The 27318-nt window shown below is 42.3% G+C and overlaps 1 protein-coding gene across 2 annotated transcripts in view; it reads left to right on the forward strand.

Annotated features, from left to right (window-relative positions):
- efna3b (ephrin-A3b) overlaps positions 1-26617 on the forward strand; it is a 68211-nt gene extending 41594 nt beyond the window's left edge. For both annotated transcript variants that reach the window (XM_075465550.1, XM_075465551.1), the window contains exons 3-6: positions 12852-13144; positions 16361-16429; positions 17331-17408; positions 22796-26617. In XM_075465550.1, the coding sequence (XP_075321665.1) occupies positions 12852-13144; positions 16361-16429; positions 17331-17408; positions 22796-22914 (559 nt within the window). In that variant the 3' untranslated portion in view covers positions 22915-26617. The remainder of the gene's footprint in view (positions 1-12851; positions 13145-16360; positions 16430-17330; positions 17409-22795) is intronic.
- Positions 26618-27318: the final 701 nt, after the last annotated feature.

Consider the following 27318-nt stretch of genomic DNA (forward strand, 5'->3'; position numbering starts at 1 on the left):
GGAGTGCATGTTTATGTGCCATTTTGTGTGTACGTGTGTGTGTGCATGAGCGAGTGCGTGTGTGTTAGGTTTAATGATCTTTCTGATGGTTCGCTGTAGCGGATATTGAGATGGATGGTCCATATGCTCTTTATGGTCCATGCATATTTCATATTCCGGCAGCAAAGCGGAGCAGAGCAGGCATTGCTTATATGACTGGGATGTTGCACTGGGACGTGGGCAGACTTTATGAGAGCTCATACGCACATCCCACAGCGTTGTCCCCTTTGAGTAAATATCAAAGTGCAAACAAATAAAACCCAATTCTGAAAAACACCTAGATATCTATGTCAGGCAAAGGAATCAGTTCTAAAATGGACCCATGTGTCCACATGTGGCAAAGTGCAGTGACCTGCGCTAGTTAAAGCTGCAGTATTTCCACATGAGTTAATGTCACATTTACTACCTTTCATTTCCATCTTAAAAGCACAGTAGTGATTCAGCTGATACTTTTCTCATTTCCTGTTCCCCGGGAGCACAGAAAGTCATTAATGGGATAACCAGGTGAAACACTCAGCAGTTGGACCGAAAGAAAAGGGTGAAACATACACGCACCCAAATCTCACCTGAGGAAAACATATGCTATCGTGTTCTTCCTGGAAGAAATGATTAGTCATAGCAGAAGATTTGATAAGGGATAAAATAAGGTGCTGTTAAGCACTTATGAGTTGTCAGTGTCTTCCCTGCAGTAGGCAGTCAGAGGGCTCTTAGTTTGCAGAAGTTGGAAGGAATTTTTACAAGAAAGCTAAGCTCAGGCCAGATTCAAACGTGTCATCAACAGTCTTTACATTGAGCGGTGTGGCGTTTTGCGTCACTGAATTTATTTCTGGGCTCCAGCGTGTCTAGTTCCTAGCACGGCAGAAAGTCGTGGGGGTCTTTAGTTCAGGAGGCAGAGGGGTCGCCTTTCAAAGGTTGTTGATTCAATCCTCAACTTTGCCAGCTCACGTGTCAAAGTATCCTTGGGCAATATTTAGAGATTCTGAACCCCACATTGGACACCAACGTGTTTCTCACTGTCTGTCGCTTTGGATAAAAACATTAAATCAATGCAATGTCTAATAAATTAATTTGCAGGCGTTTGATCACAATATCAAATTGTGTGACTGCAGGCCCGATCATGTGACTGATTGCTACAATTCCAAAAGTCAGACCAGCCCACTGTTAAGCATTGTGTCCGTGTGAATCACGTCTAACAGAAGGGGGCCACAGCAGAGTAAAATTCTAACATTTTAAACCTCAAAAATTACATAGCAGTCCAAGCAAAAGGTTTTATAGGGATTTTAACCTCTTAAGCTTTGGATCACTGTTTCCTCAACTGAAGAACGCCTGCCTGACAACATTGTGCACACAACGGCTTGTCAGTGCATCCTCCTGATGATCGGCTGTGACTGACAGTTCCAGTTTGTGAGAAACTTGGGAATGCACAAGCACTTTGCTTTTTATGAATCGTGCGGAAAAGTAGAGCCCACCACTTAGCTGACTGTGAAGTCTGAAACAACTGCAGTCGGCACTGCTGGCAGGACACATTCAGCGACCACCTGGGCATGCAGTGACGTGCAGCAACACGGACGCTCTTCAGTTAAGAAGATATGGACACAGTAAGCAAATGTCAGAGGTACAGACCACTTAATGCAGTGTTTGCTTACACCACGATTTTAGGTTTGAGTTAAGCTGAGAGCGTGCTGAGTGCTGTCTACTGCAGGTAAGACACAGATGACTCAAAAGTGCTTCACACAAAACCTCTTAAAAAAAACAAAGCAAAAAAAAAGCTGTTTAAGTCACAACAAGGTACACAGGATACATAGTTTTTTCTAGTTCCTTGATACAGTTTGTTTGAAGTATTCCTCAAGTTACGTGCACAGGGTGACTTCTCTAACACAAAAATCTCAGATTTATCACTTCTTATATACAAGCATCTCGATAGACAGAAGCATGCATGATGATTTATTTTCTAAAAAACTTGGAAATGCGACCTCCACCAGGAACACAAGGTCCATGTGAATGTGCATTTTGCGATGATCGACAGGTCGCCACCACACGAGGAGGCTAACGAAAAAAGCAGGGGGGAGGGGCAGACTGACAGGCAGGTAGAGGAAGACGGGAGGGGAGGAAGAAGTTAAGTTGGAGGGGGAGTGAGAGGAACATCAGAAAGATTGGACCTGAAATGAAAAATTGAACACAAGACAGATGGAAGGAAGCCGATAAGGATGGAGAGACAGAAGAGGAGAGCAGGGCAGAATGAGTGATAGTGGGGAGGGATGTGGGATGGGAGGGAGGGACATGGGAGAGAGGGTTGTTCTGCTGATAGACTGTCAAGTCTGACAGAAACTACTCATGTTCACTGGAGAGAGTCAACCATATCATCAGACTCCAACATCTACACCCCGGAATATGCAAACAAACTAAGGGGCATAAGCTTGTGACAAATAACTGAATCTAAAAGTTTCTGTTCTTAATCCTCTCGACGTCCTCGGTTCGCCTTCATTATGATGGCTTTTGCTCCTCTTTCTTATTGGTTTGCTGCTTGTATTGAACCTTGCCCCCTGAAGCGGCACACTCTGACAGGCAATGTACCGACGTGTCAGGGAGGCTCGCTGGCTGCCGTGCTGTTCTCACTCGCAGGCCTGGCTAAGAGCAATGATTGGAGATAATGAAGCATCTTTTACATTTGCAACAACAAGCTTCTCCGCCCACACACGGCTGTTGAGTGATTTTGTGTAGCACAAAACCTCAGAGTTTCTATTTCATTTGTCAGCCTTTGCTGCCTTAAAATCTCTCGATTTCTTCGTTCGTTCATTCATTCATCAGCCAACGAATGATTTTATTGAATTGTTATCTTTTTGGCCTGTGAGCTCTTTAGGGTCTCAGCTCTGAAACATCCGTTCGCTTTGCTCATCTTTCATGTTGCCCCTTTTGACGAAGACCGAAAAGAGATTACTCTCAAAATCAAGGGGAGCTTGGACATTTTTTAAGAGTGCGTCTCTTTTTTCCCGCCTTCCATTGTTTCACTCCATTAATTCCATTTTCCCTAAATGGGTAATTGAGCACTTACTGTTGGATTAGCAATGCGCTTCAATCTGCATGCTTTAATTTCGGGCCTTGGTGACTGAGTGTGTATGAATACATTTAATTAATTCTCCACGTAACAATGCATTAATAAAAATGTTGGCGCTCAGTGTCATCTTCTCTCTGACAGGAATAGTCAGACATATTTAATTACCAAAGGCTCCGTTCTGGGGCCTGCTTGTCCAATCAAGTTGACTGTGTGTCTAACAAACTCTGCATATGTTTGCGTGTGTGTGTGTTTGTTTGTGAGTGTATCTTTATCCATCTGTCATACCCTGAGAGTATCAGAGCTTTTGTTTGTCCCAAAAAAAGGCAGATTACCACTCACTGATCACTGCAGGGTCTGAGGGAGGTGTAGCGTTTTATATAAAGTATTATTCACACCACGATATATTAGATATTGAAATTGAGGGATGAGAAATTACTCTGAACTAACTAAATTTATTGCGAGGTGTCATTTTCCATTATTTTTAGTGACAGAACTTAAATAAGTGGATAACAATCTATGACTGATCGGAGTGCTTTTTGCATAAAATCCGTGTTGCTGGGGCTCTCTGAGTCTTTTTTAGTATTCTATCACTCTTTGGGTAACTGGAAGAGCATAGTTTTCGCTTCTGACCTTATTTCATTTTTCGGTTCCCCCCATGAGTACAAGTCTAGTCCTGCACATCTAGCTGGTCCTACGGTACACTATCAGTCCAAATTTAGTAACACTGCTCTAGCTCTCCGCTTTCAGCTTTCAGTTTTCAGTTTTCAGCCTTCATTTTTTTATTTTTTTTGTCATATAGCGGTGATATGCACTCGGAACCACTGTGAAATAGTGTTTGGCACAGTAATAGCAGATGATTTATGATAATGCAGAATGGTAATAAGTGGTCCTTAATTGGCCATTTGAGAAAAGGAGGAGAGATGCTGGTTAAAGAAAGGATGATGTTTTTTTCCGCACAATGCAATAAACTCCCTGAAGTCCACCCCCTTTCCTCTTTTTCTTGTTTTGCTCCATGGCTAGTGCTTCTTTGGTTGCCATGGCGACTAATGTTGAAAGCCAGCTGTGGTTTTGTCTTGGAAGCCCATTAGTCTGGCTTGAGCTTGGTTGGCGCTCCTTTCTGTCTCGCTTTTCTCTCTGGCTTTGCCTTTACTTTATTGTGACAATGAAAAAAAAATATTCTCTCCGTGTTTAACTTCAGCCTGTACTGTGAGTCGTGGGTCAAACAAGGGTTGCAATTTCCTCTGAGCTTTTGTTTTACTCTGTTTGAAGTGCTTGATAGTTATTTTTCCCCTTATAATGGCCAATTTGGCCACACACAGACGCACAGTTGGACACGGCACAGATGACAAGCTCACACAGTTTTGAATGGTTTTGCCACTGTTGCATGGCAGACCCACCTTGCAGTTGAACTGGGTTAAAACAAGTGCAAACTATTTACATAATTATTCACAAATTATTCACAGGCCAACTACATGGCGTTGGCCTGCTTGATGGATGGAACTACCTCTCATTCCACATTGCCCCTCTGCCCAAGGAATGTTTGTTGCCCCACATCCCCTATTAAACGTGGCTCAGGAGAGGGATCTGAGTATTACTTCTGCTGTTGAGAGCGGCTTTTATCGCTGCCCTGAAGCTCTTTCTCCCACACTGCTGATATTCAAGCTTCTAGACCCTGACCCAAACACATCAGTCAGCGGGACACTGGTGCCGTGCGACTCGGCCAGGAAGTGGGCTGAGGCAGGAGGGGAGAATGATGGTTATGCAGCACAAAGATCAGGTTTCGCAGGACACCACCGAACTATCAATCTGTGTGATTGTACTCATAAGTGTGTGTATGCGTTGTTTTTGTACAGGCAGGGTCAGGGTTAGTGTTGTGTGTTTGGGGCAGCGAATGCAAGAATCAATAGCTGGGTCAGAGGGTAATGTCTCACTGAGTGCTGAGTCTATACACAGCTATCAGATGGGATCACTATCAATCATGGGAGAGCTTAGGGAACATACATTTTCTTTTTTTCTTCTGTGTGTCTCTTTGCCTCTGCCAGCCTGAGTGTCTGAGGGGATCACGGTTGCTCATGTAAGGGCTTTGGGAACAGAGACAGAAGGGAGATGTGGGGAAGCAGAGGGATATAGTGTCCCGGGAAGGATTCATTGGAACAAAGTGACAGAGTAAGAGGGAAAGTTGGGTTCGTGTTGGCGAATGCTTGCTGAATGACACTTGGCAATTGAGAGACAAAAAGTGAAGCTCTTTGGAGCGTAAAATAGCCTGTGTGGGTGGGATAGACAATGAATTAAAGTTGAAGACAAAATCAATAAACACACAAATTAAGGCAAAGACCACGGTTTCTGGTCTTATTCACAGATTAAACGACATTTTTCTTAATTTAAGTGTTGTGTCTTTTCTCCTTCTCGCTCCTGTCAGTCATCCTTTCCTCCGCTCACATCTCTGATCTCCTCTGCCTTTTTTCTTCTGGTATCTTCTGTGTTCCAGCCTCGGCTTTTGCCATCTGTTCTTCCGTTGCTGCTGTTTATTTTTTATTTCCTCTCATCCATCCATCTGTGTCATGCGTGTTCGGACAAAACCCACTAAAAGGCGCGTATGATTGATTGCAGCAACGCGCACGTGCAGGAGAACATGCTGATTGCACGCATAATGGTGCGGGAGTGTGTGTGCTCGTCGAATGCAGCTGCACGCGAGAGCTTGGCTCAAAGGGTTAACAATGTCTGCCATTTGGTTTCGTACTGCACTTTTCTGTCACACAGTCAGTATCCACAGGTGAGCGGGAGGAGAGATGGAGGAAGGAGAGGAGGGATCAAGAGCATACGAAGACAGAGGCGAGAGCAGAAAAATAAAGCAAACGAGGGCAAAGATGTAAGAAGACCGAGGAGTTGGAAAAAGAGAAAGCTGCTTGTATTTTAGGATCATGTGTTGTGCTGCATGTGAGGCCGCTAGGCAACAATCCCTGTTAGCTGTAATGCTTCGATCAATTACCAATGATGAGCCAACCGCTCCGCAGGCCCTGAGTACTCTGTGTGTCAGAGGGAGCGTGTGTGTGTTTGTTGCGGCCTTGGGAGAAGGCAGCATATTCCAGTCTGTTGGACTCACTCTAGACAGGTATTGATTTAATGGAGAGAATTTAGAACCAACTCAACCACCACACCCCATCAGACAGATGTGTTCCCGCAAGTTCTTTATCAGCACCACATGCTTTCTTTCAGGCAACAGTGAGCGTAGTAAAAAACAAACAGATAGGAAAAATGGGGTTAAGAAGACAAAAGAAAGTAGAGAAATCCAGGCGGAGAGGAGGGAGTAGGATGAGGAAGATACAGTGGGAAGGACCTCTGTCTGTGTTTGATGAGAGCCTCATTGATGCTACAGATCTCTGGGAGTCTCCATTCAGCAGGGGACCCATTCAATTATACCTACCGGTCTGCTGGCTGATTGGAGTCCTCCCGTAACAATGTTAGCATCTCTGTTCCAAACTCAGATGGGATTAAGATTTCTGGCCTCAGGAGGCAGAGTGGCTTTTAAGTCCTGATTGGCAATCATTTGTTACACTGCTGGACATGTTTTAATCCAGCTCAACCTTATGCCCATCAACAGTGTCTCCTTTGATTTCTTTACCCTTGTTTTATCTTGGCATATATGTTTTTTCTTTTTCTTTTGGCAGGTTGCTGATTCTCAAACAGTCGCAAACACCCACAGCAGCCTAATCAACCACCCGTTGTCTTCTACTTTTGATCGCTGAGCGCCAAGCAGATAGAAATAGTGAGCAGTAACATTTGAACACCTAAATCATCGACGTCCATATGTGCCTGGCCAGACTGACTGGATATCAGCTGCCACGATAAGCCTGCTTATTGAGTGCTAATTTCAACTGCCATCTCCCTTCCTCCTTTGCCGCTTACATATTACTGTTTTCAAAATCTCTTTTGCTATGGAAGACACCAACCTCTGAGCTGTGACCTGGATACTCAAAATGGCAAGTTTTGACAAAAATTTGGACTGAGTAATCAGGCAGACACATCGCATTGCTTTTAAGTATCTATTATTTTGAAAAAAATGAAATAAAACTGACAAGTCCCCAGCCCACCATCTTGTTTATCCAATGAATAAAGACAGAGAAATGTTAGATCTTGGCAGAGTACTCATAGCTGGATATTGTGTAATGTGATAGAGTAGCCTGCAAAACCTGAAACCCATCTTTTTTTCACCCTTTAATGTCCTGCTCTACCAAATGGTAGAGCACCTTTTACAGTGTCTATACTGCATCCCATCAACAAGATTAGGTAAACCCACCCAAACTATCTGCACCACTCCAACACAGTTCAGCTATGTAAAGCTAAAAGGAATCCTACATTATAAAAAGACACTGGTTCTCATAATTATTGTCCAAAGAGAAATGAAAAAATGAAGAGAAACATTTTTCCCTAAGTGTTTTTCTGAGTGCAGACACTAAAAGGTTGATGGAACGAGTTTGGTAATAGCTTTTAATGTCGGGCGTTTTTCCACCTTTTGGGATAGCAGCCTCCACTAATGTTTCAAATGCAACGTTATACATTGTTTATGTTGGAAAACACGCCGTCATATTGTCCAGGTAATGTTTTGATTGGTTCATTCAACTTTTTATGGTCTTTCTCGCAAGATGAGAGGTAGGATGCGAGAGTGTAGGATTGAGAGCAGGGATCACCTCTCATCTGAAAGGGCCATCAAACACCTTCAGAAAGCAGACCGTTGTCATTTGTCCATGTAACATTGTTACGTAGACATCCTTTCTTTAAACTGTATTGTAGAACTCACTTTCAATTCAACTCACTTTCATTTTTAAGATAAAGGGATGGGAATAATACAGAAAGGAACTATCAATGCCAACATGTATAAATGGGAATCTTTATTCAACTGAATACGCTTCACCAAACGTCTCCTGTGTAGCATATGGATAATGCTTGTTCAAACGAAGAATGAAGACTTATTAAAACCGCAATGCAATGTGAACTACAAAAACTATATTTAAATGAGACTGTGCCGTTCCAGTGCACCTGAACTGGCGTGTAGTTTTCTTCACAGTTAGCTTTCATGGGAGCAGATTCTAAAATCACAAAAGGACGTCGTACGCGGGATGATGTGACGCTGTATCCCGCCTTTATTGATAATGACAAATGAATAATCTACTCAGTTCCACTGCTGACATTTTGACTTGTCATAAAAAAAGTTGTTGCGACCAAAAACAGACACAGCTTACAGAACCTAACACTAGTCCTAATCCTTAAGCACAACATCAGGGCAAGTAACACACCAGCTCATTACCAAAAGTTAACAGTAGCTACTGTAAGTTCCCACTGACGGCTGTTGCATCGTGCTTCCATTTGCCTTTCCTTTCTTTGACAATTTTCAAAGCTGTTGAGGTTATTTAAAAAAAAAAAAAAAAAAAAAAGCTATACCGGGCCATTCTCCTACATTTACTGACCTGTCATGGGTTTAATAAGCCATGTGAAAAATGTTCCTTAACGAGTAACATTCCTGGAGCAAATGAGCTTTCACGTCCTCCTTTGTTTGAAATTTCCCGCTTTAGAACAGTTGTTGACTGAGAATATTTTCCGCCTTTAATCACGGGCTGGTGAGACAGCAAAGTCTGTCTAAAACAGTGAATAAAATATTCAAAGCTGGAACACGTGGCTTCAGTGGGGTTTAGCGGTGTACGCTGACACGTTATCGTCCCAAAAAACGGTGTAATTTCAGTATAATTCCACTGAAGGACTTTGTCTGTGACAGAAGAAGGAAACCACACGCACTTGCTTCGTTATTTGAGCTTCCAGTCCTCCCTAAGTTCGTTCCTTTCTCCACAAAGTGTCTCGTCTAACCCAACAGAGAGCAACAGAAGTAAGCCAGTCCTCCAAGCTCTTGTTACAAAGCGGAATGATTGCTCTCTCTGTCAAAGTGTTTTATTGATGTGCGATGGTCCAACGGGCCGGGCAGATAATAAGTAGGCAGGGGGTAACTCTTTGGCATTATGTTGCCTATGACGGATTTATATAGGCAACATACTCTGTGTGTGCGTGTGTGTCTCTCTCTCACACTCTCTGATGTGATTTTACAGTAGTGACATTGATCCAGGCCCACTTTGATCTTGCTCTTAGCTGTTGCTCCTTCTCGCTCACGCTCGCTATCTCGCTCCCTGCTCCCTGGTGGCCACACTCTGCTGCTTTTAACCCCAACTACCCCTCATCTCATCCTATAAATCCACCCCTCTTTTCCCTCTATCCTTCCATCTTTCTATCTCGCTGGTGGATCTGTATATATAAGTGTTCATTAGCTCTTGGAGGCGTCTGCCCTGCTCCTCGGAACTTTTATCAGCGTCGACTCACCAGGTATCGCTTAGGGGAGGGGAAGTTAGTGGCGATTCAACACAAAAGGAATGGGAGGCATCAGATGGGAGCATAAGCGAGCAACATATCCTGACTTTTGGTAACCAGCTCTGCTTTATTTCTGTGACTCACCATCGCTCTGTGATTGGAATTTTCAGGGAGTGATGCCAGCTAATAAATTGCAATAACGGGGGAAATAAAAATCTCTACAAAACAGGGCTGCGTATTTTGGGATAAGTTGAGAACCATAACTTTGTCAGCCAGAATGATCTTTACTTCTAACTTATGAGGAAATCTGTTTTAAGATGAAGGTAGTTATTGTATTTTCTTTTATTTTGTCTTTCAGTGGACAATAAGTTGCTGGAACATCACTGTCCCATCTACACAGAGCAAAAGAAAAGCAGCATATTCTCACCAGCTTCTATCTAATCACTTTGTTTAGTGGGTTTTGAAGTAATCACAATCAAAACGATCAGATTTTTTTTTTTCAAAATGTTAAGCTATTTCAAATTTAAGATATTTAATCATTTTGGTTGCAAACACTTAAGAGTAAAGCTATTTTACCAACTGGCCGGTGATGAACTGCAGCATCATGCTCGTGAAATAAATCTAACCTTGCAATATTTGACCTTAAGATTTTTTGCGACTCACACATTTTGTTGCTGTTTGCGGTGTTTTTCACATATTTCAGAGGCTTTCATGACATTTGCAAGAGCTGGGATTGTACACCTTACCAAATGGCCCAATCCAGTAGAGCAAAAACAGAGTGTTACTGTCTGAAAGCAAGTACACATTAAATTTCATGTTTTGTATTTTTTTTTATCTTTAAGATGTATTTTTGTCAACGGGAGGAACTGATCGAGGTCATTGCTCCAGTATGTCTGACGTGAAAAAGCTCGACCTCACATGTCCTTGAAGGTTACACCACTGCATTGTTGCAGTTGGGTAACTAAAGTTACAAACAAGCTGTATATAACTTTAACCGGACGACACCAATAATTGTGGGTGCATTCACCGTTGTGGGCTTCACAGCTGATGTGTTAGTTTGCATTGTGTTGTGCGGGGTTTATCTATTTTCTTTTTTTTTTGTGTGTGTCATTTTAGGATTAAAATCACAAAACAAATTAAAACAGGTACTCGTGTTTCACTTTTGTCCTCTGTCTGGACACACGAGAAGCGTTTTGTAGACTCCAGTAACTCTTTCTGCTTATGTAAGGGCAGCAGAGTTAATGTCACTGGGCAAGACTTGCAGGTATGATGTAAAAAATTATGGCTCCAATGCATTTTTCTTGCGGTCCTCCTCCGCACACGGTACAATCTAATCTCACTCTGAAATTGGCTGCGCCTGATTTCTTGATTATCCATGACATGAAACTAAAGCCATTATGCTCTTGAAGGATTCTGATGCCTCTTTTGCGCGATATTTAATTTTCCTCCAAGAAACTGATGGTAAATCACACTATATATATATATATATATATATGTCAAAGAAATGGCCCCTAAAGATGCCACTCCGTGAAAATAACGTGTTGGAAGAGCGCAGTGTGCTTGGACATCATACAGAAAACACTTGCACATGCTGAGTGGGAATCCTGAAACCAGCTTTTATCTTAAAGAAGCGATTCACTTTTAGATTGCTTGAGATGTCCTCAGCTGCCCTCCCCCCTAATTTCTTCTCACTTTATTTTCCCCGGTATCCCTTAATCTTAGGAAACTGGCCTTTTGGTCGGTTGTGTAAAACTCTCCAATCATTTATTTTCTGCTACATTCTGCCTCTTGCTGCTCTTTTAGTCAATTTTCATTCAAGCCTCCCGATGAAGCCTAACTCATTCCCCTCTCCCGTTCTTCGTCGTGTTTTTATTCATTTGCATTCCCTGTGACGATGAAAGACCTACGTTTGTTTTCTTTTTCCTTCCACTAATGCAACAAGAAGTAAATCCCCTCTTCGGGCTATTAAATGATGTAATGAGAGAAAAGAAGAGAGGAGAAGAGAAGAGTGGAGAGGAGAGGAGAGAAAAGAAGAGCAGAGGATGAATGTCTGACAATTCATCTTTCATTTGTTACTCTCAGAGAAAGGTGCAAGAAAAAAATTGAGAGATTTGAGAGAAAGACAAATTCGGGAAGGATTTTAGGGGAGCGGTGAGAGGTAATTGAGAGGAGGGAGACATTGGGAGCAGAGTTTCGATCTTCATTTAATAATTGAATAATAATGTCCCTGGAGACATGACCTAGAACTGGAAAAGAGGAGAGAGGCAGCGTCAGGCAGAGGACGACACACTGCTGCCCCCTTGTGACGCTATGGTGTCACCACTGTAACTTCTGAGTGGGTGAGTGTGTGCGCACATGCTCATCGGTGTGTGTATGATTTACAACTACAACCTGTCTGTGTCACACAGATATGGGCTTGTGTCTGTGATGGGGAGAAAAAGACGGCTTTCGGATGTCAGGAATGAATCTATTTCACTTTGTCACACATCAGACACACACACACACATCCACTTCCAGTCACAGAATCAGACCTTATCTTCCTGTCAAGCTGAGTCTTTTTTCGGGTTGACGCTGATATATGAGCTTCGGAAGGGGGGGGGACCGTTGCCAGGACGTTGACGGCTGACGTGAGCGCAGCGTTGCACTCAGGTTGATGTACGAGCGCTGGGGTTAGGGGACAACACTGTGCTGACACCAAGAGAAGGAGCCTGTGGCCCTGGGGCCTTGACTCCAAACCGAAGAGCCAGCTCCACATTCTTTGCATTCGGCAGCCCTGAATCCACAAATACACATCAGCACACCTGCTTTGTGTTATTAATAACTCGATAACTCTCAAGATTTGTTTGACACGGGGGGGAACATTCCAGCGGAAAGCCGACAAAAGACAATACACAATGCAGCGTTGTGAGGTGTTGTCTTTGCAGCGAGTAGATGCTTAAAAAGACTTCACGCGTGGTTGGGAATTAGAGCTAGCTAATTGAGGTGGAACATGCCGCTAACTTTGTTAAAACATCAAATAATGCAGCTGGGTAGGAGCACATTTAGATATCATCACTCGTCTGCAACTAACACCCCTTATTCAGTGTAATGTTTGCGTTTTAAAGTGAAAATACCTTGAATGTTTTTTAATAAAGTAGAACCTTTTTATCCTGTGTTTGTGTGTTTATCTCTTGCTCTGTATTGTATGTTTGTATGTGGGTGGGTGTTAGGTGCTGTGAGCATTCTTTTTTTTTTTTTTGCAGTAAATGTCTATCTAAGATGTGTTTATTTGATATTATCTGTAAAATATGACAGGACGTGCGAGGATTTTTGGATATCCATCGAACTATTTTGATTGAAAGAACGTTTGGATTCCAGTAGTTTCCATGGGTTTGTAATGCTTTTTGTTATTTCTCTTTGTGTCCAGTCTGCGTAGGGAGGGATACACAATGCAGGTGAACGTCAACGACTACCTGGACATCTACTGCCCCCATTACAACGACAGCCAACGCATGGTGGGCACCGGAGAGCAGTACATCCTCTACATGGTCAGTTACCGTGGCTACAGGAATTGTGACCCGCAGCTGGGCTTCAAGAGGTGGGAGTGCAACCGGCCTCATGCCCCGCACGCGCCCATCAAGTTCTCCGAGAAGTTCCAGCGCTACAGCGCCTTCTCGCTGGGCTATGAGTTCCACGTCGGCCAAGAGTATTACTACATCTGTGAGTCCAATCTAAGCAGAAGCGTCTACTATTTCAGTGTGTTAATAGAACTGTCTGTCCTTAAAAGTAATGGGAAATAGGTTTGTGTCGTAGAAGTCAGTGGGCCAGAGCAGGTTGCAGATAAGAATTCCATGTACGATTAAACGTATTTCATAGTTTCATAGTTGCAGGGATTTGATGAATACTCATCTCAGATTAGCCAAAGTCTTGTCCTCGTGTAATTTCAGGATAACAAATTGCTGCTTCACATCTAATCACGTCACCCTGACGGCAAGCAACCTCATCCATTTTGTTGACTGCTAATCAAATTAACTCACGACACCTCGTGCCAAAGTGACACTGCATGAGTAATGAACTTTTAGCTTGTCGTGACAAAACAATTCCAAAAACAAATATTACAGGGCACAAACTATCATGAGTGCGGCACTCACACAGCCGGCATCGCTCCACAAGAAAAGACACCTCTGTGGGCTGCTGTTTGGAAAAAAAAAAAAAAAAAACTCAAAAATGCCTTTCAATTATTTGAGCAACGGGATTCAGTTTGGATAGTTAGTGAAGTTCTTTGATTGAATCATTCGAATTTAACAAATATGAACTTCAGGAGAATGTTTGGCCTGTTTTTGTGCTTTTCTTAACCCATTGGCGCCTAAAGCACCTGCAAAAAAAGCTGCTCAATGCCTAAGCCAGTTTTTAGAAAAGGTCCCCAATGCCTGAGGTTTTTTTAACTAAAAACAATTAATTGAAAACACTTAAGAACAATTCAATAGTCTCAGCCTCTGAAACACATAAAGACATGAAATAAGTTGCATTTTAAAGGTTAAATTCTCTGCTTTTATTCCGTCATGTTCATTCAGCATTAACACCAACACATTTTCATTAAAAAAAAATGAAAAAGATGAGTCAATACACACACAAACACACACACAGACACACACATGATTCAGGATAATACCCAATGCTGCTATTTATTATACTACTATTACTATACTATAACTAATCATCATTACTATTATTATCATCATTATTATTATTAGTATTAGTAGTAAATGTAGGCACCACTTCAGCTACATTTCTGGCCATGATAGAGACGTCATTGCAAAATTATAATATCAGCAATAATAATGAATGATAAAAAGAAACTGCAATATATCTTGCATTGTGCAGTTATACTGTATACTTCAGTGACACGACTTCTAAAACATCATAGTTATACTGCAGTAATTCGCACCGGGCTCTCTCTTTTTTTTTTACATAAGGGCAACGCCACTCAAATAAGAATGAGAAGTCGTCAGAATGAAGCGCAAGAATAAATAATTACCTCCAGATCATGTCAAAACGATCTCGTGCCATCACTCGGGCGACATTTGTCTGATACAGCCACTTGCTCTGCCTCCAGTAATCCCGGCGAGTTAGTAGTTTGATTATTCCAAAAGTTAGGCAGATACCGATGAAAGATTTCATCTCCTGCTTTGACACGGGGCTCCACTTCGAGTTGGGTGGTGTGTGGCCGCGCGCCTGATCCGCATATAAGTTTGTCTGTGTCACCAACATATCCCAAACTTCATCAGTGAAAATATGCGAGAACACATCTAAAGGACTTGCATCTTCAGATATTGGCACCTTCAGCCCCGGTGTACGAGTAAACTTTTGTTGACGTCGGGGGCGAAATCCAGCGGACTGCCAGTCTACTTGAAAGCCAAAAAATTCCTCGTCCTCGTCCTCATCCTCTCCAAACAAATACCAATCATTGTGCATTACATGCGCCTTGAAAATAATGATAAATGAACAATGTTGCGCTACGCAACAACCGGCGTTAGGCACAATGTTGCGCTACGCAACATCCGGCGTCAATGGGTTAAAATCCTGCCCGGCTTTAAGAGATCATTTGAAGGGCAGACATTTTAACTTGACACAGCAGGAAAAGTGCAGGTGCTCCTTTCACTCCTAACAATGCCTCTGTCCTGTGTTCTGTGTCCCAGTATAAGCCACGATGCAAGTAAGTCACACACAATGCTATCGGACAGAAACGAAAGCTCCTAAACTATGCTTTAGTTGCCAAAATGTCACATGTAAAGATTATATGTAGCTGATTATATTTCAATAAAATGTTTTTTTTATATATATATATGTATTTTATTACACTGTATAATTAACAAGAACTGTTAACTAGAGACTACAAAGAAAAGACGCGTTTGACACGACTTCTATAACAATAACAATAAAATCTTTACAAAATAATACAATGGAATATATACTGTAAAATCTACACAATTATAATGGCCAAAACAAATTACAATAGTTAAATGATCTACAGAGGGCCCGAAAAAGATTGTTGGTACCGTTATGTAGTCTGTCCCCTATTGCGGATGAAGGAGTTGCCTCACAGCAGCTGTGCATTCCGCCTCGTTTGTTTACTGATACTCCTGCAGTCTCACCACATGCAGATCGGTTGGAAAACAACATCATTTCGAGCATCAGCGAATTGTCCTTCAGTACTATTTAGTCAGTCAGTTGGGGGGAGCTTATCTTAAAAAGGTCAACATCCGGTGTTTCAGGCAGGAATCATTGACTGTGCGCACTTAACATGCAAACTACACAAGACCAAACACAAGCCAATTAACTGTTTCTACATCCAAGGCCTCCGACGCATAGGCTACATATCGTCACCTATTAGAGTCTACTCGGTCCCTTTAAGTCCGACTGCAGGTCCGACTAGATCAATCTCTCCTTCAGAAAAAAACACGTCAGACAAAGGAAACAACGTACAAAAGAACAGGGACCTTGTTTTGAGTAGAGACGTTAGGGGAATCATACACATGTCTATATTGCTTCCCTGAACAAGTACCTGGGCTGTAGAAACGATTACATGCCTGTGCATGGAAAGATCCATGAAGAGACCCAGTTGGTTTGCCCGTGCGGATGTGGCTCCCGTGAATTAGAACTGAGTGATGCCACCAAACTTACCACATGCTTTAAATCGTATAACTTCAAATGAACTGTCTTTAATGTGGAAAAGTCACATCGTTTAATCAGGTCAGTATGAGCACTATCACAGATCCAGTGGTTGGCTTTGATGGATTTATTTTAAAAGCCTACTCTGAATAAGTAGCACTCTGTGTAATAAATAGACGGACAACATATGCATCACATGTGAAGTAATAAAACCGGACTTTAGTAAGTAGCGTTTTGACATGTTTTGTATTTTGTGTTGCACAGCCACGCCCACTCATCACCACGGGCGCAGCTGTCTTAGACTACGAGTGTACGTCTGCTGCTCCACCGGCTGTAAGTTACCCACTTTGAGTATTTGTGTGTTTGCGTGTGTGTTTGACCTGCAGCGCAATGCTTCCACCTCTTTGCAGACATTATCTGCACCCATTTGGCCACTCGGTCCGTCGGGTAGATGCCAGGCTCCTCTCAAATTCTCACTCTCTTGCTGGGAACAGAGGACAACATTTTGACTCGCAGCATTCCCTCCCTGTGCACCTCTCTGTTTTTTTTTGTCTCGTTCTTGTCAATCTTCCCCCTTCTCCCGTTTGCTGCACCAACAGGAGCAGCGTTGGCCTTTCAAGGGCCTCCCTTCCACCTCCTTGATGTCCTCTCCCTCTCTCTTTTCTCCCCTTTCGACCCTCCTCCATCGCTCCATGTCAGAATCCATTTATTGCTGTGTGCGGTCAGTGGGTGGCTCTGTATATGTAGCGTTATGCTCTCTCAATCTCCTGCCACCCTTCAGTCGCTCAGCCCACTCATACACACACACACACACACACACACACACTATCGCACACTCTCACACTCATGTACGCACATTCTTTGATCCCTGGCTTGTCCGGTCCTTTTAACTTCCACAGCCCTGTAGCATTAACCTCTCCTCCTTCTTCCAACCCCACAACTGCATCTATCTTTTCACACTGACTCCCTTCGGTTTGATCTGCTCCCTCTCACCAACCCTCTTTCTCTTTTCTCCATCTCTTTGTCAAGACTGCTGCCGATGTTAAAGCTTGTCAGTCGGTCTGCTTTGGGGGGTTTTAACCTCTGCAGCCATGCCTTGCCACTGTCTTGCAAGTTTCTCTCAAGCTGTCAAGTTGGATGTAATTAAATTCCTTAAGGTTGGAGCAGTGGTTTAACCCCAACTCCCTGTCCTCCTGCTTTTCAGTTCTAACGCAATTTCTTCTCTCTTCCTCAGCTTCTGCTGTGGATGATGATTCAGAGCCCACAGAACCAGACTACACGCTTAGACCAGGCTTAAAAATTGATGATATTGGTGAGTCCTGCACATGGTCATGGAAACATATACTAAAGAAGTTGAGTAAGTGTGAAACTCGTCTGTCTGGCTCATCTGGATTTGTAAAAGCAGACTTAAAGTTAAATCTCAACATTATCAAATCGTGGAAATAATGTGGTTTTATGCTTTTCAGTGAAAGTTTAATCGCTTCCTGTGAATCTCAAAAGTCTATTATGTTACAAATGGATGGGCTTTTATTCCTTTACTGACCTACATAATCGTTTCTTACTTTTGCATATTGTCTTCCTTGTGGCTGCTTTTGCACCTGTCTAAAAGATAAAAGAGAAAGAGAGCAAATACTGAGCGTTTTGCACCTCTTATGTACCAAGATCCAGCGGCGACAAGAAGGCCAGTGCTGGGTGTCCTCACATCGCCAGCATTTGGGAGAACAAGATATGATATGAACACACCAAAAAGATAACCTTTGGCCAGGACATAAAATGTACACCTTAAGCGCTTGTAGGCACCTCTTGTGCTTTTAATGAAGGACAATAAAACAAGAAATCCAAATTATCACCATTACAGACATTTAAACCAACTGAGAAAACATCACTTGTCACATGATGAAATTGGTTTTAGGAGTAGGCTGACAAATAAAACGCAAACTGATTTCATATGAAGACCACTGGTCCTGCTAACTTGAACATCTTTATAGCTGAAGTAGTTTCATCCTGTCAGGTATTCAACCCCCCAGAGCTTCTTGTCATACAGCATTTAGTCTTGGCTATCTTCTCCACTTAGATATTTGATAGGACAGCCCGAGCACAGCCTGACTAGTGATGCCGGGGGGCCAGGTGCATAAAAAAAAATGTGTGTCTGCACAAAGATGGAAAAGTGCATTGGGATTTTCTTCTATAGATTTATAAGGCCATGTGTAAAAATGGTTCTCCATCATTGTGAAATCATGCGAACGTGCATGACTCGGATTTCCATCTTTCATCACGAACGGGTGTAGACTCTCACCCACTTAATCACTTAAAAAACATTGCTTTCACCATAACAAAATAAGCATAAAAGTGAAAGCGACAGCAAAGTTCTGCATCTTGTCCCCGGTGCATCAAAAAAAGGTCCCTGAGGCACATGTTGCTGCTCAGTAGTTTGTCCATGAGCAAAGCTCAGAGCTGGTCTCATTTGGATTATCCGAGCCGGACAGTAAGATGACACCGAGCAAGACAAGTGATAGTGGAATAAATGGAATTATCCGTTAAATGTTTCAGCTAATGTATCATTGATAGGAGAGAGCAGAGTGATCACGCAGCACCAAAAGTTGCCAGCCAGAGTGAAATGTGCTCTTTCAAAAATTTATATTCAGCGCTGTTTAACTTCACAGCACCAGCTGGCTTGGCAAGCTGCTGATCCCGCTAAACAACTACATGAATATTCATTTCACACATTTTCTGCTGTTTTCACTCGGATTAGCAAAGAACACACAGTTTCAAGACCATTCACCACAAAAAGTGCAAAGACTCATTCAGAAGAGGGACTTTTACTCAGACGCCTGTAGTTCTTTGCAGGTGATTCCCGTTTGTCCTCGTGTTGCTCTAATTAGGTTTTTTATGATGAAAGTTGTGGTAATCATATGAGTCACTGCAAGTGTGTCTGTGCTTGCAATGATTTAATGATAAAGCTGAGCAGTACATCAATAAATGAGAACTTTTTGTGTCATCCCTCGTACGAATAATCAGGTTATGGTTCATTGTTATCGTTATGGCAACAGCACAGCAACAGAGAAACAACGCACGTCTAGCTTTTCTATTTCACAAGCAGTCATGGTGATATCAATCATAATCCTGTCCAGATTCCATGCTCTCCTCTAAGGTAGTTTATAGCCTGTGATACAGCGTCTTTGTTAAACCCCCCCCCCCAAATGCTTCTCTGTGTGTGTGTGTGTGTGTGTGTGTGTGTGTGTGTGTGTGTGCGTGAGCCTGCTTGCGTGTGTGTAATAAATCATTTTGTTCTGATAACTGCCCCGAAGAAAAACTCTTCGCAAGCTGCAGCAAATTGTTGCAGATCCTCCCAGTCAGTTAAAATTCCCGTCCCTCCCTCCCTTTTTTTTTTCAAACTTTCTATCCTTCTTTAATCTTCTCCCCCCAGCCTCGGTGTCCCTGCCCTCCTCGTCCTTCTTCCCTCTAATTCCTATCTTTCATTTTTCCTCCCAGAGCACAAGCAGCAAAGCAGTGGAGGGGAAAGCCGTCTAAACTCAGTTTATTCACCCTTTGATGTGTGAAATTGAGTTTTTCTCTCTTTTGATATGTATGTCTACATACTTTTTTCCTAAAGGATGTTCAGTTAGGGGTTCATGGTATTAATTAATTCGATCAAATTGATTTAATCAGTTTAAAATGACACGCAGAGCACAGAGGGACATTTGTATCGAAAAGCAGAATGTACCGCTGATATTTGGAGAATAGCTGACAGAGTAGCAGAGCACAGCTTACCCAAGCTCCTAAGAGTCAGTTTCACCTGCAATGCCATGTTACCAATTAAAGTCATAGTGAGGAAATCAGCACGGAGCTGTGAAATGAACTGAGAGCAAAAAGGCAATACAGGTTCCTGCTCCCCTCTCTAATTTGCATTCCCCCTGACTACCGATTAGACTCATTGCATCATAGTTTTAATTACTGTTATTCAAAGTTAACATCAGCACATTCACCAAGGCACAAGGCAACAGACTACTCAGCTCAAATCTGTGAATTTTGAAGACTCACGGTGTAAACCTCCCTCCTCTGCCTCCCCTTCACTGCTCACAGTTTATATCCTGGGCGCTGCCCCTTTCAATCAATGTCTACAGCTCAACAGAGGTTCCCTCCTGAATACGGCCTAGTAGTATTAGATTTCATTTAGATCTCATTTACAACGCAGATGGAATGGTGCTAGCAGCTCCCCATGCAGCCATGTGATTACTGATGGCTTTCAGTGGGAGGATTCTCATTTACCCACCGTGTTGGCGGAGGTTTCAGCATCTGACGATCAGGCCCGGCCATTAGTGGAGAAATCCAAAGCTTTTTCTTTAATGGGGTTTATTGTAGCAATTACCTCTCCTTTGAGGAATAGTCTGTTTGGGGTACTTACCCAAGTTAGATGTCAGTAGCAGAACACAAGCAGTCAGATTAACTAGATTCACTGTTTTTCTTTTGTAGAAAAGAGTTGTCTTATTTATTTATGGAAATCATTTCTATATCTTGTAAAGATTATTATCTTTAAACCACCAATAAGCTCAGAGAATCCTTGTATATGGCAATTTAAAACAACAAGGAAACCGACAACCGGCAGAAATAATAGCAGTGTTCGTAAAAGAACACATACTTTGTTGCTGCTTCAAACTTTAAAACTGTCGTCAGGAGCAGGCGGGCAATAATTCAAAACCTGTTCTGTATCTTGTATGGAATCTCTTTTTCATTACTTCCCTCTTAATGATATGAAAAAAAATTCACTGGAGAAAATTCTTGCCAAAGTTCATGGAAAGACAATTTAATTCCACCAGCCTTACCCTCATGAAAGCACCTTAAATGGTTCTTTTTGTCTTTATATTAATATTTCAGTGAAGTGCAATAAGTCACATGCACCAAAGCGAACAGTCACGTGTACAAGTTTATGCTGAAAATCCACTCGTTGTCTTTAAAAGTTTCCAATAAATTAAAAAAGTTCCTATTGAGTGGTCCTTTACTTGGCAGCAGATGTTTTCCATTCATCTCATGATGATAAGCCACGGATTTAAATCTCAAACTCAAATTACCAGCCACAAGGAAACTTCTAAACTTTTAAAAACAGTTATGTATTGACTTCTGTTGCTCTGCAAGATATTTAAGTGCTGCAAAAATAAGCATCAACCACTCATTAATACCACTGCTGCTGGCAAAACTGACCCATCGCCTCATGAACACAGACTTCCTGTGATGTTACACACCAAGATACACATATACGACATCATTCGAATGCCCCTTTAAAGGAGATATTCTGTTGAGAGAAACCCACAGATTTTAAATTCTTCCTGCCAAAAAGTGCAGTCAGAGCTTAGATCACTCAGTACTCATTACATACACAATGTGCGATTTTATTCAACATAATGCACTGTATAATTATTGCATAAGCTGCCATTATCAAGCAGGCCAATTTGACTTCAGTTTCGTATTAATAGAGGTCTCTAATAATCCGAGCCACCTAATTATCGGGTAGGTACTCCCCGCTCTTTGTTCACTGAAATGTGACATCGCACGCTTGCACACACTCCTGCACGCAGTCACGTTAACGGTTGCTTGGCTTTGCATGCCAGAAGGTCACACAGTGCGTCACATGGCCCCTGCACAAACATCCCGCCAAAAATGTGCGCCTATGATTATGTGCTACCTGGGACAGTTGGCGACAATCACGGGACGCGCGTGGGTGTTTGTGTCTGTCTGTGTGTGACGAGGCACGCAGCCACACAACCAACCGGTTGTGCGAGATTTTCCTCCACCGGGCTGTTTGTGTCCTCAAAACCACATTCCTCTCTGTCAGTCAGCACCAAAGAAACACAGCAAAGTAACACGGCGTCCTGACCCTTAGCAGCCTGCTCGGTTACAGAGCGGTCAAAGCGTTTAACCTGAGAGGCACGGCTGCGTAGACCTCATTAGGCCGGCCAGCGGAGCATACCAGAAGAGACTGGCTCTAAAACCAGGTGTCAGCCAGTCATTACTCTGCTGTCTGACCCACAGAGCAGCTGGAAATATTCTGGAGATAGATACAGCGGCGAGTGGAAACACTGACAATATCCTCACTTTATTTCGATGCCGTTGGACCATAAACAGACCTGCTAATCAGCCTCAGCTGACTTCTGTACAGACAGAAAATTGTGCCTCTGTCTCGTCTCCAGTCTCATTAATCAAGTGACTTCAGAGGGTGTGTTTGGCTGTACGTGTGTCTCATAGGTGCAGGCGTGCAGGGAGCTGTCTGGTGGTGTTTTTGTACATTGACTAGACAGCAGCAGTTCGTTTGTAGGCCTCAAGAAAAGACCGCAAACTATTTTTAGAACTGTACCAGGTGTACATTCCGTATGATTGGAGAGGGTTATAGAACAAACAATGTGTTTCTGACTAAAGTGTGTGTGCATCTAGAAATGTGTCACTTTATTAGAACAATTAGGGCTGTCTGATAGCAGCTGCAGTTACCTGTGGTGTAACTATTGTCTTGTCTTTGGTGCAGACTTGCTATATTTCCATTGATGTGGAGTTAAAAGCTGCCCTTTGTTCAGTTGGAGCGTGTCATGCTTTTTAAAAAAAAATTTTGCCTTGTTCAAGTAAAAGATTAGAGCACATTTTGAAACTTTTGTATCAAAGTTTAAGAGTCCTCCACAAGCATTATAATGAATCATTGTTTTATTATTCCAGATGAATTTAACCCTCTCATTCCTAAGCTGGAGAAGAGCGTCAGCGGAAGCAGTCCATCCAGGGATCGCCTTCTCCTCACCGTGACGATGCTCTTTCTGGCCGCTCTCTTCATCTCCTAGCAACGGCCATCCCATCAGCATCACCATGCCAACTAGCCTTGGGAAGGTGTACACTACCAGTGGGCAGGAGAGTGAGGAGTGGGTCAGGAGGAGAGGAGAGGAGAAGCAGATAAAGCAGGAGGAAAGAGGAGCAAGATTCTGAAATATATGTTTTCAAGCATCACCGTGTGAATGTGTGTTTGTACAGCTGTGTGTTTGAGGGAGTGTTTAAAGACCTTTAGGCACTCTATGACACATACTGAACTGTATACTGGATTAAAGTCTACCTGTGCTCAAAGGTGCAGGTGTGCTAGCCTATGTGTGACTGTTTTTGTGTGTATCTGCTTGTGTGTGTGTGCGTGTGTGTGTGTTTGTGAGAACAAGCCACGGGGTGAGCTTGTTGAGTCACGCTCACCACTTAAAGCATTTATACAACAGGGGAGGTGGGGCTGAAATCCTGATGAAAAGAAGAAATCCAACCACTCAATTGAAAACCATTTGAAGACTTTCCCTTGGATGTGATTGGCTGTAACACTTCCTTTGGGCTAGTTGCCATAGTTTCTTGCACCAAGACCTAAACTGAACTCCAACGAACTGAATCAAATAGATTTTCAGCTGAATTGAACTGATATTGCCTTTTTGCTGTTCTTGTTGTTGTTGATCTTGACGCTGGGAACTTGTCCCAGTCCACGGAGGAAAAAATAAATAACCCAGCCCAATGAGTTACACTGGGCCTGGGTAGGAGATGTGTCAAAGTAGCTGATAGTTCATACACAAAAGCACCCTGGGGCTCAAAAGGCCAGTGTTTTAGTTGCCATCTCCACTTTGCTGTGTCATCCTATATTCACCATCTGCAGAAGGCAACGGGACTTGACGGGGGTCAGGGGAAAAAACAGAGCATTTAAATGATGAATCGTTCACTAAAACATCTTTTGTGGAAGAAAAAAAAAAGAAAAAGCAAGGGGGAGGAGTTTACACGTGCCATTGACAGAAACTGCTAAGATTTGTGGATGCTAATGTGTTAAGTTTCTGTTACTTTTTGGACTTGTCCATTTCAGTACTCAATCAGTCCTCGTCTCCGAGGTCAACAAAGCACACGATGGCTACGTAGCAGCCATGGATACTGAGCAATACTACCCTCCTCACAACTGACTGATCAGAGGACAGGAAGAGGAGCAAGGTGGAGGAGGGAGGCAAGTGGAGGGACAGTCACTCACAACAAGCATCTATGAATAGATCCAATAAGAAGCTCCCCACTGGTTGGTGTTGGTCGAGCCGCCTGCTCTACCAGCCTCATTCTCTATAAACCCACATGTCAGATGCCACATGCAAACAGTTTCTGTTAGTTTCTGAGTGAGAAATGATGTCGCTTGTAGAGAGAGAGAGGAAACATGTTAAATGGTACTAACAGCCTGAAAATACATGCACATCCTGTACATCTCATAAGTATGAAAAAGCAAAAAAAATAAAATAAATAAAAATAAAAACATAACTAAAGCAACAAACAAACCAAGTGCTTCAGTGAGGAGGAACAGCAGTTCAAAACTCAAATGTACCAGTCGGTTACTTCAGAATAGCATTTCCATAGCAACTAGCACCTTATTCACCATGGTTACCCTACCCTGCCAACAACGGACTCTAGTAGGGCATGGCTTACAATAGTAGCTAATAACAATGATGAAGGTGATGTTGATTCTAATGATGAAGATGATTGACTGTGAGCTGATGCGTGTCTGCAAAGGTCACTCAGCGGCTCACCCACCGGCACGTGAGACGTTCAAGTACTCGTGTAAATGTGACAACAAAGAATGGATTTCCAAATTCTTGAAATCTCATGAGGTGAAATGTGATGTAAACATTTTTATAAACTTGAAGCTCAATTTTTTTTTTCCTTTTTTGTGGTTGTGTTTCTTTATTCTTTATTGCAAATGTGTTGATTTTTTTGCAATGGCATTTAATTGTTATCTTGAAGGGGAAAGGCAGTGATTTGAAGATGTAAACGGGGGTGGGCTGAGCCGTATGTAAACTTGGGCTGCTTTCAATCTCTTCAGCTTATTCTTTCAGTTTCTAAGTTCTCTTTTAGAACAGGTATTATTGATTGATCGTGACCATTATTTTATTAACGGGACACCAACGATTGAGCACATGAAGATGAGTTCAGTCATTATTTCACTCTGTTAGTGAAAACCGCTGTATAATGAGGCTTTTTTAGAAAATATTAAACAACACTGTAATGGTTCCACAAGGGAAAACTCAGAGAAAACTTGACCCATAGAATTTTAAGCATTTAACCTCTGTAATGAACTAAGGCCTCGCGGCTTGAACATTTACCTAATGATACAAGAAGGCGTTCCAAAGTGGCATCAAGGTAATTGTAGGATCCAGATTTAATTGCCACAACTTTACAGAATCACAAGACTAAGTACCTGAAGTTAGCTTTTAAAACTTGACTATCTAATGCTACCCCATGTTGCCACACTAATCAGCCATACCATTTAAACCACTGGCAGATGAAGTGAGCAACACTGATCATTATCCTGCAGGGAAACTAGCATTTACATGGATATTACTTTGAATATGGAGTCTTACTCCTTGAAAGCAACAGACACACTGCAAAGATATTAAGAACCCAACAAAGAATCCAAAGCTCTAACCCAGCTAATTGAGCATCTGTTGGATGTGCCAGAACGAGCGTGAACAACAGTGGCATCAACCTTTAACCCAAAAACACCCAAAGCTTAATATCCTAGAGCCTGATACATCCATGCTTCGAAGCGTCACACCTGTTATGGAGGCATGAGGAACACATGTACAGTATTAGGTGGTTTTAATGATGTGGCTGATTATTGTTTTTGGAAATGATCTTATATGAACTGTTTTTTTAGAGGTCTACATAGTTCTATTTCTCTGCAGTCAAGAATTTTTTTTAGGGAAATTACAAAGTGAAATAGTCAGATTTAGCTTGTTTTTTCTTTTGTTGTACGTCCTGGATTACCAGGCTGGGTGCCAGTGATGTGTAAGATGTTATTCTAAATTAAGTAAGTTATTTTTTTAGATAATTGTGTACTCATAATAAAGGATTTTTTTTTTCTTCCAAAATTGTGTTCCAAAACCTTAAAACTATATTGGCAGCCTGTGTGTAAAACAACAAATCTCTAGATCTGTAAACTTGTCAACCAAGCAAGAGATTGTGCCTATGAAAACGAATAAGAGTCGTAACAATACAGCGTGTGGTCCAGCCCAGGGGTATATATGGCTCTTGGTGGGAGGGTGAGGTAAGAAAAGTTTGTGTTCTGGTGTGGAGGAGCAGAGCGAAAGGGTAAATCACTCTTCAAGAAGTTGCACTTATAAATTTAGACATGAGAGCAATTGCGTGTGTGTGTCCATGTGTGTCAGAGAGTCGAGAGCTAAGTTCACTTTGTGAATGTGTGCAGAAGCTCTTGTCTCTATGTGTATTTGGCTGTGTGCGAGTGCAAACAAACAGGTTAGAAAGCAAGAGATTATCTGTCTCAGTTTTTGTTCTTTCCACGTGTGCATGGGTGAGAGAATGTGACTGATTGTTTTCTGGCAAAGCTACAAAAGCATTTATTAGTGTTGGAAACAACCATTACAATCATGTTTACCTTTGACTGGAATGACTTTAAATGAACTTGAAAATAAAACTGTAAACTGAACAAACCATAACAGAGGTTATAACGATGATCATGATAACAAAAATAATAAGCTTACAAATGTTACTTTTAACAAGCCGTGTGTTTGTCTCTTTATTTCACTCCTGCCCCGAATGCTGCTCCGTCAGACTTTGAGGGTATGAAAAAAAGGAATACGCATGGAGCTAATCCAGAGACAAGAGATACAGGTTAAAGGAAAGGTTTTGCCTTGTATATTCAGCTCTCTGTAGATAGTGTTGTTTTGGAGCGAACAGATGGGATTTTCCATATCAAAGTTAGTGAGGCAAGGCTCTCCCTCAGCAGTAATACCTTTACACGCTCCGATTAAGAATGATAAGCACTTCAATCACCAGCCCAACAGTTGAATGACAATTGGACGGGCCAACAGTGTGTAGCTGTGTGTCTGGACTGGCTGATGGAGGGATGAAGCTGCTTCTGATGTCAGAGTGCAGCAACACTGATTGTGATCTGACGCAACAGGTCTATGTCATACAGGTGGAGATACTGTCCGCTGACTGATGGGGCAGCATGACGAAGAAGATGCACAGATAGAGGGCAGCAGACTGACGTATGATAAGAGCGGAAAGTCAGAAAATATAGTGAGACATTGACGAGGTTGTATGAAGCTGTATTATTTAATAGACAAATGGTGGACATCACAAACGGCATTTTTGATAAGTGTCGTGCAAGTTTATTTTTTTAAAGCATTCAACCAAGGACGAGATTAAACATGTAATACCCATCACTGTATCTG

This window comes from Odontesthes bonariensis, chromosome 5 (assembly GCF_027942865.1).
Source record: "Odontesthes bonariensis isolate fOdoBon6 chromosome 5, fOdoBon6.hap1, whole genome shotgun sequence".
NCBI classification, from domain to species: domain Eukaryota; kingdom Metazoa; phylum Chordata; class Actinopteri; order Atheriniformes; family Atherinopsidae; genus Odontesthes; species Odontesthes bonariensis.